This window comes from Cheilinus undulatus, linkage group 23, assembly GCF_018320785.1.
Source record: "Cheilinus undulatus linkage group 23, ASM1832078v1, whole genome shotgun sequence".
NCBI classification, from domain to species: domain Eukaryota; kingdom Metazoa; phylum Chordata; class Actinopteri; order Labriformes; family Labridae; genus Cheilinus; species Cheilinus undulatus.
In genome coordinates this window covers 19,224,337-19,237,392 of record NC_054887.1, presented here as the reverse complement: position 1 = coordinate 19,237,392, position 13,056 = coordinate 19,224,337, and the positions used below count along the sequence as shown (strand labels likewise).

At 38.4% G+C, this 13,056-nt stretch overlaps 1 protein-coding gene across 2 annotated transcripts in view; it reads left to right on the top strand.

Annotated features, from left to right (window-relative positions):
* The first annotated feature begins 265 nt into the window (after nt 1-265).
* LOC121505401 (lysine-specific demethylase RSBN1L-like) overlaps nt 266-13,056 on the top strand; it is a 63,523-nt gene continuing 50,732 nt past the window's right edge. The window contains exons 1-2 of one of the 2 annotated variants that reach the window (XM_041780699.1): nt 266-1,592; nt 4,371-4,415. In XM_041780699.1, the coding sequence (XP_041636633.1) occupies nt 944-1,592; nt 4,371-4,415 (694 nt within the window). In that variant the 5' untranslated portion in view covers nt 266-943. The remainder of the gene's footprint in view (nt 1,593-4,370; nt 4,416-13,056) is intronic. The other variant, XM_041780700.1, reaches the window with a different exon arrangement.

Below are 13,056 nucleotides of genomic sequence, written 5' to 3'. Positions count from 1 at the left end.
ATCTCTTTTGTCTGGGCTTTTTTACCCCTAGAGATACGCAACAAGGGGCAAGGGGCTTGTAACAACCCTGGCACCCAACCTAGCTGTACCTACTCCACATCCAAACCTTTGCTTCAAATGTGGACGGAGTCATTCTTATACAGATTATTTTCCCATGTCCCTGATGTTATACAAGGACATCCAGAGCACAAGTACGCTTGTGTCAGTCCTCATTCCTGCCTTGTGGTGCCCTCAGGCAAACTTGAGGCTCATTGATGCTCTTAATTACAGTCTATGTACCTAGTAAGTACTAAGTAAAATTAATGTATGCTTGTCCTCTTTGGCCTTCCATATAATTGACTTCTACACAATTTAGAAATTAGTTTACATATTTCAGTTCTTAAGAAAACTGAAATTTTGTTCATTGTATAAATTTGCATACAAGAGGTTCTGTTAATTTTTTTTTATGCCAAAGTATTTTTTTGTATATGTCATTAAAGTTGCAAAACAAAAAAGGGAAAAAAGTTAATTCTTGGGGCAAATACTTGAATTTATTCATCTAATAACTGCAATCTGTTTCGTGGTCCTCAGTAAAGCAAGAGTGGAAAAAAATCAGTTTATGAAAATTAGGATTCTGGTTACTTTAACCATTTTTAACTCTTAATTAAAATATCCATTTCATTATTCGCTTTACATTTTTTTTATCAATTACATAATAACTACTCGATGCTTTAAATGGAGATGAGGAGGAAGACAGTTCGTGTTAATGAGTGATTAATAAATTATTTTTGACCAATAAAAACACAGTTGATTCAGCCAGGTCCCGCCTCCAGTTTCTCGCTCCCTGCCTGTCAGTCACGGCTTAGTCCCGCCCCCTCTCTGCCTGCTTGCACGTCGTGCAAAAAAACAGCAGCGGAGCGGCGGCCGTTGGGGAAAGAGAGTAAATAGAGAGACAAGCCTCAAGATGGCTGACTCGCTGGGCTCCGTCCACCTCACCGGAGCCACTGCTGTTGCTACTGCGGTAGCCCCTGTGGCCGCCTCCGCGAAAAGCCCGCTCGTCAAGCCCACCGAGGCGAAGGGAGCCCCTGACAACCGCTCTCAGTCTTCCCGGGATTTCAATCCGCCGCCGCCCAAGAAGGTCCGAGTCGAGGAGAAGACCGTGAAACCCAAGAAACTCAGCAGGGACGGGGGAGTGGGAGGCGACGGTAGCGGCAAAGAGAAAGTCCAGCAGCCCACGAAGCAGCAGAGTTATGGCAGCAGCCCGGGTTCGTGGAGCTTCAGCCCGGTCAAGACGGGCAGCAGCAACCCTCCGCTGCCTGCTACTGGTGGATCCCAACCACCGACAAACATCCATAAAGTCTTCAAACAGAGCGATTTCTTCCTCCACAAAGCGCCTTCCTCCTCCAAACCCAAAAAACCTAATAAAGATAAACAGCGGGAGAAAGAGAGGGATAAGGAGAAAGGAGGCGGAGAGGAGAAAAAGAAACATAAACTGTTGGTGACCTCCGGACATGGGACTAATGTTAGTAACAACAACAACAACGAAAACAGCAGATTTAACAACACTTCAGCAGTGAAGAGAGAAAATGGGGAGGTCACGTTGCCACCCAAAGGTAGGCCAATAGTATTTTATTTCTTTAGTAGAAATTTGATTAAAGATAATCCACAAAGTTTTATTTTTATGCATTAAACAGCCTTGAGTTCTGCCCTTTTATAGTTACTTGGCTCAGCGTTTATTCTGCCACTTGGGATATGAACATGTGGCCCGGAGTGTGCAGTTGACTGCCTTCTAATTTGTCTGGACAGTCCCGTTTTCGGACTCGCCACCACTCTAGAGCGCTTTTAAATGATATTAGGAACCAGTACTGTGCTCCAGAGTTACTCTTGCTTACGAATGAGCGTCATAAACTAGGTTAACATCGAGGTAAATGGCAGTAAAGCCCAGTTTAATCGATGTTTCTAGGGGCTATGGCTGCCAGCTTTAGTCGCTTGTTCACCCGCTCGTGAACCCTCGAGCTCTTCATCAGCGTTCCAGGAGCAGTAGTCGCGCGACCTGTTTGTTCGATTGTAACCAGCTGCTCTCGTGCTCTTGCGGAATTGTTACGTAGTTACGTCGTATTGACTAAATATAAACAGTTTAATTCGTTTAACAGTAATGTAATAGTCGAATTTAAACCGTATAGGCGAGCTATAATCCTGGTCGTGCCAGCGTTACCGTTGAGGTCAGTTGTTATTTATTCTCTAACATCAGTGATGTGTGTGTATTGATAGTATTTTCCAGAAAGCGGGTTGTATTAAACTACACGCTACTGTCATAACAATATGACAGCCGCCCGCCATTATGGGGTAAGTGTTGTTTTGGTAGAGCACCACGCCCCCCTCTGTAACCTCCGGCTGTATGGGAAACAGACACGGAGCTCCACAGCTTGTTGTTACTCCATGTTCTTCAGTTGTACAAGCAGAACATGCTGTAATAATTCCCCCAATCCTCCAATAATCTAGTTTTACTGCTATAAACGTCATATTACGCCGATGCAAATACACTTAAATGAACCCAAGTGTGGAAACGAGTACAGGCAGCTTTTAATTTGAATTCTTTCAACATTTAACTCTAGTGGATATTTGAATAAAGAAAATAGAAACTAAACCGTTTCTTAACGACATATCTGAAGAATATAACACAACTATTATCAGCTGTTGATTTCACAGCTGTTTTAATGTGTTTACATGATAATGATTTCAAAATAAAAGATATAAACACTGGAGTTAGCGCCAATTTACAATAACTAAATATAAAAATATCTTTGTAAAAGTAAAAAAAATGTACAGTACCAAAAACTGAAAATACATTAAAATTTTTTATACTACTTTATAATAGTGTTAAAATTATCTAGCTTAAATTAATGCTTGTAATGAATGCACAATGTACACATAGGCTATATTTTTGCTTTAAACCATTCATGGGTTGTATTAGCTTCAAATAGCTGAAACCTAAAGCATATTTTTATTTTTACTACATCATTCAAAAAGTGGTTATAATCAACCTTTAATCTATACCATAGCTTTGCTGATATAGCAAAAAGTCTATATCACTTGTAAATATTGGCAGATTAAACAAATAAGTTAGAGTTTTTGGCTGGACCCACAGACCTACATCAGTTTAAGTCTTTTTCTCATTTGTCAGCATTCCTTACATTTTAAAGTGTTTTGTAAAGTCTAAAATTTGTAAATTAGTTCATTCTTAAGCTTTAAATTGTGCATTTTAATAACTGAAGTCTTAGATCTGAACTACATTTAAATATCAGCATTGATATCAGCTTAAGTTAATCTCTGAATATTGACATATTGGATATCTGCAAAAATGAAATATTGTGTGTCCCTAAGAATAATTATTTCGGCATCAGTTTTCCTCTCCTTGTTTATGTGATCTGTTCTCCTACTCTTTAATGAAGCAGTACTGCTATACTGTGTCTAGGTTTGTGCACGATTTTCCGAAGATAGCGCCTGCAGCCCAACCTATAACGCAACACTTCATTCTCCATTCTCCGCCTTAATGCTTATTGGCAGTGTGATTGCTATGCTATACCAAAGGCTTCTAGCCCTGCAACATATTTTCTGCTCGTTTGTGTACAGGAAACCATGGCAGAGGAAAATTAAGTGTATAAATATTGAACTGATTCTATTGCAGCTGTTGCAAAGACGAAAAGAAAGGAGACAGAGGAGGAGTCGGGTATTTTCAGGGAAGCGTGTGTTTATCTGACACATTAGTTTGTCTGTCTGCAGCCACTTATATCCCACTAGAGTGCACACAATATGATTGTAGAAATTTCTGCAGTGGACCAATCACATGACCTGTAGTTTGCATTGTTTTGATGTGTAGTTCCATTTTGGTTGCTCACCAAGGCTTTTGCGCAATTTCAGAATACATCAGGTACTGATATGTATGAATTCTTTCTTTGGTCTAAATGGGGTAAAACGGTAATCACAGTTGACAGTATTACACGCCAGTCTAGGTGGCGAAACGCTCATGACTGTTTGCTAACCACTATTAAACATGCACTGAAGAAGAGGAAGAAGCAGGCAAAACAAAAACACGAAGAAGAATAACTACAAGACCCATTGGCTTCCTCTGCTCACAAACTTGTCTGCGCTGTTTATAAAAAGAACCTCTGGACATTAAAGCTGGTGGTAGAGGACATTAGCGACGTAGTACTTTTAAAGGCAATACATGGACATGCAGAAGTAGAGAATTGCAGCTACAAGCACATAAATCATAACTGTAATACCATGAAAAGACTGAAATACATATTTTATTTTCATCATGATGTTCTACAAATTTTATCATTCTCATGAGATATTAGACTATTCATTCCTATGTTGCTTTTTACTAGGGATGCACCAATACAACAAGTATGAGCAAATCTACTTACATTTAGGTAAGGCATTTAGCCGATCATCAGTATTGGCATTTTTATTTTATCAATAACACTAATTCATCAAAAAGTGCTCTACTTTGGCTGCATTCCCCTCTAGCTTTATTTCACTCTTCCTTGTCTCACATAATGTCCTAAATATAACACAGTCTGATTGGTTAGGTGTCATATAAGTCCAGCCAATCAACGCTTCAGACTGGTACCACTGACACAGCGTATCGCTTCCTTATTACCTGTTGCTACTGTGCTGTTTTCGATGCTGAAAGAGCTAGCGCCAAGATGGTTATTTCCCACAACGTTTTGATAATGCAGTTTTACTTTTGCCACATTATTATCATTATTTTGCATATTGCAGTAAATGCATATCGGCTCCAACTTTGACTGCGTTATAACATAATGAGAGGCTAACATTGTGCTTTAAAATGATACTAAGTACAGAATCTGCTGTGTTTTATAAATATGAGCTGGCCTGGTATCGGCTCTGTGCATCCCTTCTTTTATTTTGCATCTTTTTTGCCTGTTTTCCCTCTTTTTTCATGTTTGATACACCGCAGGCTGTACCAACTATCACAGGTAATTCTCAGTAACACAAGAAGGATCAAACTGTAAGCCTCACTACTGTCAACTTAAAGGAGGGAAAATTAGTATTATGCTTTTAAATTCAGGCCTCTGTTTCTTTTCTACTGATGAACCGACCCTGTACTAAACCATGACCCCATAACTGAGCTACAAATCGAGCTGTGGCCTCTGAACCATTACACCCCTATCACAGACATGAATAATGTCAGCCAGTAAAACTACCAATATGCTCTTTAAACTACTCTGTTCCATAAATTCTAATCATGAGACTCCATGAGGATAAATTATTACATTCAGTTCATTACTAAGGTAACAAATTTTGATGCAGGTAATGCATGGATACACACAGGAAAAAATATGTGGATGCATGATGTCATCCCTTTTCCAGTTGGGTTGTTTAAGAGGTCACACACTCTGAACAGCCACCAGGACGAGACGTGTCACTGGCCTGTCGCCCTAACATGCTTTCAGAAACACACAGAGTCTCGTAAACAGGCAGTGGCGGATGTGACTGCGTGCTGTTGGAGTCCTGGGAACACAAAAGGGTGGAGAGAGAGAGAGAGAGATGCAAAACACAAGAGTGGAATCTCAAAACTAATGAGTACCTTTTATACGAGCAATCAGAAAGGCTTTATTACACTTGTAAGAGCTTCATTTGATGCTTTTTTATACTCCTCTTTGTATTTAACAAGGGAATGTTAACAATCATCTCCTTTGATAATCCCGCTGAGGTGCTTTTGAGCCGTAATCTCTTAGTTGCTGTATTTAGCTGCTGTATGGCCAGCAGTGGGATGCTGTAATTATTTTAAGCAGTTTAAAGACAAGGAAGAGAAATGACTGTATGTAGAGCAGGTGACTGCTGGGACATTAAAGCTCCTGTGAGGGGTTTTTAACTTGTTTTAAAACAGACTGAAATTATCACTGATGCTTCTGCCTGACCCTCAAAAGCAAACCAGACCATCAGTACAAAGATTTATTATCACTATGATAGCATTATAAATGTCAGAAACTGCTGCTGGGGAAGGGGTAGATGTCATATGAATGCAAAATAAGGTTTTTGGTGTTGTTAAAAGCACTCCTAATTAGGGGTGTTTTGGCAAGAATCTGGAGATACGGTATGTATCCCGATACAGGGGTACCGATATTGATATATTGCAATATTTATATGTATATGTGTGTGCGTTATTTTTATATGTATATATACATATGTAACAACTATGCAATTTTAAGTTAATATGGACTTTAACAGAATTAATCTATTAACAAAGATGTATTAAAATTATATGTATAGTATATAAATAAATATATATATATAGGCTAGTGTATTATAAAATATATGGTCCTGCATGCAATCTGAAGATGAGGATTTTCCCATTTTTTGTAGTGAATTAAAATGCTTTCAGGATTTTTATGAGAAATAAATAAACCAGTATAGAGTGTATGTACTGAAATCTTTTATATTTCACGGTATATCAGCTTGTATGTCTTTACGTAATGACACGGTGCTTTTGGAGGGAGTCCACATATTATATCTTACACCCCTACTACTGATGCATTAATAGATCAAGATCAGCAATGAATTTACATCACTCTGGCCACAGGGGTCACAAAAACTGACACAAAAGGGAAAGTTTCTCACGGTAGCTTTAATTCAAGCCAGTCTGATTCACGCTAGCTGTAAAAAGTTTTTTAAAATTTTTCTTCCTTGAATTTTGCAAAGCTGCAGTTTACACGGTCTCAGTTTGACACAAAAACAATGTCCAATCCCTTTTTTCTAACACGTGCTGAATAGGGGTGTAACCATCCATTGATGTATATTGATACATCGATTGAGTCAATTAATAACCCAATCAGATTGATGAAAAGATCGATCTAAATCGATGCTTCGAGCTACTCTTTTATTTTGAAAGTATCCCCGCAACAGTTTTTTTCTGTGAAATTTGTGCTTAAAATCACCTGGCATCTATCGTAGGCTCCTATACTGAATCCAATCAAAAGAATATGGTGGCAGATTTTGTGATATGGGAAAATATTGTATCGTCCAAAATATCGTTATCATATTGTATTGTGATGAAACTGGTGATTTTTCCCTCTTTGTGTTGAATAGCTGGCCAAGTGTTTTTTGGTGAGTGAGACGTGAGTTTTTGGGCCCGGTGCTTTAAAGTGTCCTTGAGCCAGAGAAAGCGGGTCCTGCTGCCAGCTTCAGAAACTTGGCTCTGAATCCGACTGGTTTGTGTGACCTTCACGGGAGAGGAGACTTCTCCTGCTGGGATCAAAAGAGTATCACATCATCACTGTAATATTATTAGAGCTTGGTCTGCTGTTGGAGCGAGGTTGGAGGGCGTGACTCTGGGTTACATTAGGTTTTAAAATGAGAAAGTCTGTAGACAAGGGAGCGTAGCTGAATTATACACAATAGTTTTGTGTGAAAGAAAATGTTTCAACTAAGAGGATGCCAAAAACCCAGCTGAATGACCTACTCTTGTTACCCACTGTATTTACATAGTCTGCTATTACAGTATACTAACAGCTAAATGCAGGCTGTTTTGGATGATCCTGCTTCAAAGAAAACACCCAAAATATGAGCTGCTGATGGAAAACCACTTATTGTACAAGTTTTCAAATGGCACATGACTTCTCATGCGTTGTGCTGGAGATCATTCTGGCCATCAAACAAGTCAGAAAAACAATTTTATTCTTGCAAAAGCAGGGATTTTTGTGTGCAAGTGTTTGTGAGAGAAAACGAAGCTTAGCTGCAGTCAGCACCCAGTAATGCTACATTGCTGTCAGCAGGATCATTCCTTAAAAACTATGAAATACCTCACTCTGCTGTCTGTAATTGTTTAGGAGAATAAGAGACGGTCTGAATCATATTGTGTAATTATTTTGTATGGAGCTGGGCTGGTGAAGTGTGGGTTTAAATCACTAACAGGCAGGCTGACCGTGTGGAGAGCAGGAGAATTCTTTTTGGGGCGAGGTATTCTCGTGTAGTTTTAGAGTTTATTAACACTGACGTGAAAATACCTCAGGCCGTTTTGTGCTGTAGGCTTTCTGTCAAGCATCATCTTTCCTTACCTGTCACATTCACACACCTGTGTCATCGCTTTGTTTTGTCACTGTTTGCCTCAGTGAGTTTAATCATGGCTGAAAAAAATGGCTGTCCACTGATCATCATGTTACAATAAAGTTCCATTCAATCAATTAGACAAAGAAGATCTTTATTAACTGAGAAACTGTTCAGATCTTTTGTTGAGGAGATCCTGTTCACTGTCACAGGAGGCTGGATTATATCCCAGCATGCATTTGATGAGAGGCAGGGGAAGCCCTGGACAGGGTTCCCGTTTAATCACATTACGTAACACATTTACACCTTGCTGGAGAAACAAAGTTGATAATATTCTAAAGGATAGATCAATCACACGAAGGCTGGCAACACACCAGATGATTTTAGCCCCCGAGTCTCTGATGGAATAACCACATTAGTAGTAGTGTCACCAGCTAGAAGTTTCATACTTTTAACCTCCTAAGACCCGTCATGTACATATGAGGACATTACATTCTGACTTTGCTGCAAAACAGCAATAATTTCAGCAATTAGAATTTTTAAATAGAATTTGCCATAGAATTTTGGGATATGTAAGTATATTTTAAAGAGTTTCATTGGAAATTTTCTTGATTTTTTTTATTTAGCATAGATTTTTTTTGTTGCATTTTCATGAAATTTAGGAAAATGTTTGGAGTTCTAGAGGAATTTGGATATTTTCAGGCATTTTCATGGATATTCGGAAAATATTTTGGGGCATTTTATTTACCTTTTTTAAGAGAATATCCTTGAAAATTCTTTGGTACTTCCACAAAAACTAAGGAAAGATGTAAATTTGGGGAATACGTTTTGGAATTTTGGGGGGCGTCCTTTGAAATTATATATTTGTTTTAATGTTTGGAGGAATTTTTGTCATTTTATGGAATTTTCCAGAACGCATAGGTACATTGTTGCGAATTTGATGAGAAAATTTAGGATTAGTTTGCTTTGAAAGTCTGAGGAATTTGCTTGAAAATTGTCTGGGGTTTTTTTTTTGGGGGGGGGGTAATTTTGTGGGTAAATTTCAATTGCTATAGTATGTTTTAGATTTAATGATGAAGTTCCACTGGAACATTTAGGGAATATTTGAAGATATTTTGGGGTACTTTTAATGGGATACTTTAAAAATGTATTCAAGAATTTTCACTGAAATTTTAAGTAGGGATATTGGATTTTTGTGGTTATCCATATGCCAATATATACAGATTCATTTAAGCCTGTAGTGATATTGATACTGATATTGATATATTTTTTGAACATTCTGTTTATTGATTTTTATTTATTTATTTATTTTTAGCATATAAAAACAAAAGGACTCAGTTCCATAGTTCAACTTATCGTTCATCTAACAGTCAAACAGTTAGACAAACAACAACATACAGAACAAATCCCCCTCTCATGGAACCTATTCCCATCCAGATTATAGGGAAAAAATAAAAAATAAAAGTACAAAATTCTGATACTGATATTTAAATAAATATTTCAGATTTAGAAATTCAGTCCTTTGAACAAGGTTTGAAGTTGAAGGTTTAAGTCCTTAAGGCACACTTTAAAATGTAAGGAATGAGGACAAAGAAAAGGAGCTGTTGGCCTGTTGGTCCAGCCTAAAACTCCACAAACTTGTTGGTTTATTTGGCCAAAATTTATAATCAAAATGTTCTGATATTCATGACCAAAATAGCGATTGTAAATACAGCATTGCAGAAATTTTGATATCTGCCGGTACCAATATCAGGCTGAGAATATCCTGCATCCCTATTTTTAGGTTGATATATATATATATATATATTTTTTTTTTTTTCAGAAGGAAAATTTTCAAGAAATTCAGAACATTAGCAGAAATTTTGTTAATGCTTAACAAGTCTTAGTGATCCATCATCAAAATGCCATCACCATGCCTCTCTCAATGACTGACACCATTGCTACTAATCCCAAATAAGTAAGAGAAACTAAAAATGCAAAGAAAAGCTCAGGTTTCAGGAGGTTAATGCTGACAAACATAAACGCAACCATGTTGTCTTCTTAGCCAGCGGTTCTCTGATATCCTTTTTTTCAGTTTTTTCACTGTGAAACAGATCAGAGCAAGATGAAGACGTTGATGCTCCTCCATGTTTGTTGTGGTTACAATTTGATACCCATCTAGTGTGAAGCCAGCTAAAGTTAAATTTCAGGAAAGGTAATTAGAGATGTGGTTCTCTGCTGGTTTAGCATTAGAAAGCCCCTCTAAAATACCAAACAACTTCTAAACATGTTCAAAGAATGCTTCTAAAATTAAACGATAACTGAAAAACATCATTCCAGTTATCCAGTGGGCAGATGCCGTTTACACTCTGCATTATTGCTGCCCATTCTGCTCATGTGTCAATTACAGCATTATTACTGTATTATTGTTATAAACAAAAATAATCATATTGTTTCTGTAGGAGTTGTGACAGTCCTAACATTGACCCTCTGAATTTTGGATTCTGCTGCCCATCTTTAAATGTCGGTGAAAAGCTGGGTGTACTTGAGTTTTCCTCACCGGCTGCCTCTGGCCCCTCCATCTTTCAAAGTGATTTCTCTCCTGTGATCATCCTCACTGAAAACCACCTGCTGTTTCCCCTTCAAACCCGTCTGCTGCAGGAAAGTCAGAAAACAAAACTGGAAAAAAGATCAGCTACGTGTATCTCATTAATTTCTCATTCATTTACATTTCCAGTTTGGAGCCGTGTCGCACCGCCAAACACTGAACTTGTGACCCTGCAGCCCTGTGACGGCCTCCTCTCTACTTAAAGGGGCAGTCTGTTCTCTCAAACTGTGTTTAAACAGCATGTCAGCCTACTGGGCTAATTTGTCTCCTGTTGCTACTGAATTTAAAGTTTATGATTGTTACGCTGCAGCATGGCCCCGACATGTTTTTATAAATCTGGCAGCAGATCTGAGCGAGCCCTTCTTTATCAGCAGCTTCCTGTGGAGCTAAATTGATGTTTTGAAACACACTGTTTTTTCTCCAGCATGCAGCTTAACACCCATCTGGTAATTTTACAGCATTTATTTTGCATCGTTCTTTACATGGTTTGTTAGCATTCTTGGCATTCCTCCATTCAACCACAGGATACGAGGGGCACGACAACCTGCATGTTAAGCAGCAAAGAAACACAACTGCAGAATGCCACAGCATTTATTGAAACACAATCATTAAAAAGGAGTGTATGGATGTAGCTGCACCTTTAAGCTGCTTTTTTTAACTTTCAAAGCTTTTTCTCTTTTGATCCTGCAAACAGTGAGTCCCTACCCCATCGTGCTGACTTTCTCCCACTCCCCACATCCACAGGAGAGTCTGAAAACACAGCTTCCTTTAAAAAAACGGCTCCGGCTGAGTTCAAAGGAGAAACTTCTGGTGAAAAGGGAAAGAATAAACAGAAGATGGATGTAGAATAAATAGAGCAGCTCTCTTTTAATGAAAAATTGAAAGAAAATAAAGGATAAAAGGAGAGGTGTAAAAGATTTGATCAGATTTTCTTAGAAAGGTTAGGTTTTCTTAGCCATTATTTGCACACTTCAACACTTGACACATTTGCTGCTATGATATTTACATTTTAAACTCTCTTTCAGATCGATCTGCAATGATTGCAGCGTTCGAGCGCAGTCCAATTCCTGGATGTGTAATATTCCTCAGACGATTCTGTCAAGCTGAAGAGGCAATAAAACGAACAAGAACGTGAAGGGAGGATTTAAGACTTTTAAAACAGGAGAATATTGAAGCAAGGCTGAGTAAAGGGATAGAGACGTGAACTTTATCTCAATGAGATGCTGCTGGAAGGTTAGGAGTGAACTTACTGCAGTGTTAAAGGGAATTGTGAGGTTATTACAGCGCTGAAAAACATAAGAGAGATAAAAAAAAGAGGTTTGGTGAGGGGTGGATTTGTTGCAGCAGGAAAAAAAGCCAAAAATGTCAAAGAGGATGGCCGAGGTGAGGCACTTGGCAGGAGTTTTATGAAAGGACTAGACCAAAAAAATAAATAAAAAAATAAATCGAAGGGCACGGATTCGAGCAAGCCAATATGGTTGACACGCTAATTTTTTGTAGGGCCCTATGAAATCTGCTTTAGTTTTTGCCAAATTCCATTTTAATTTTTTGTAATTCCGTTTTTTAAAATGTCCACAAATTTCACCATAAAAAAGAGTGTCTTGTTGATGTAAATGAATCAAATCTTAACTAATTCAATACAAATAACATTAAATTTATTGGAAAAGGGGCTACAGTTGGCCCAGGAGCCACAGTTTTGATAACCCTGATATAAAATTAATATAATCAGTGTAACAGTCAGATATTTCCAACATTTTAAGACACATCCACAGGTATAATCACACTGGGTTGTAACTGATGTTTGTGATGTAAATGAAGAAATCCTTCTGTTCTCTCAAACGCAGAGTGATAGTAACTGAATAAGAAGGTCACATTTAAGATGAATGGTTAAAAGAAAAACAGTTACCTAAACTTTTTTTTACTCTCACAGTCTGTAACAGTGCATGCAGTTTGATGCTGCATTGTTCCTAACTAACGGTTCTCTCCTCATCTCTCTCCATACATTGCTGTCTGTCTGTCTGCCTCATATCAGACTGGTTCATTAATGCAGACACGTATTGTCTCGTCATCATTTAGATAACGGGACCTCATAAAATCTCGAGTCCATTTGAATCGAGTTTGAAGCCTTCAAGAGGTGAGCAGGTCCTCAAGTTGTGACTTCAGCTGTGTGCCTCGCACTCAGACACTCCTCTCTCTCCATGACTCTTTGGTGTGGTGAGGTAAAATAACTCAAAGCACGGATGAGTTTTCTTTAAGGTGCAACACTGTCGCACTGTGGTGCCCCATGTTGAGCTGCATGATGTTTACCGGTGTTCCAAGCAGCTGCTTTGACATGCTGTTATTGTTTAGGAGGGGTCGAGTTGTGCCACACTTTAGTGATCCCCCCCAGAACATATTCCTCATAAACGTTTCTC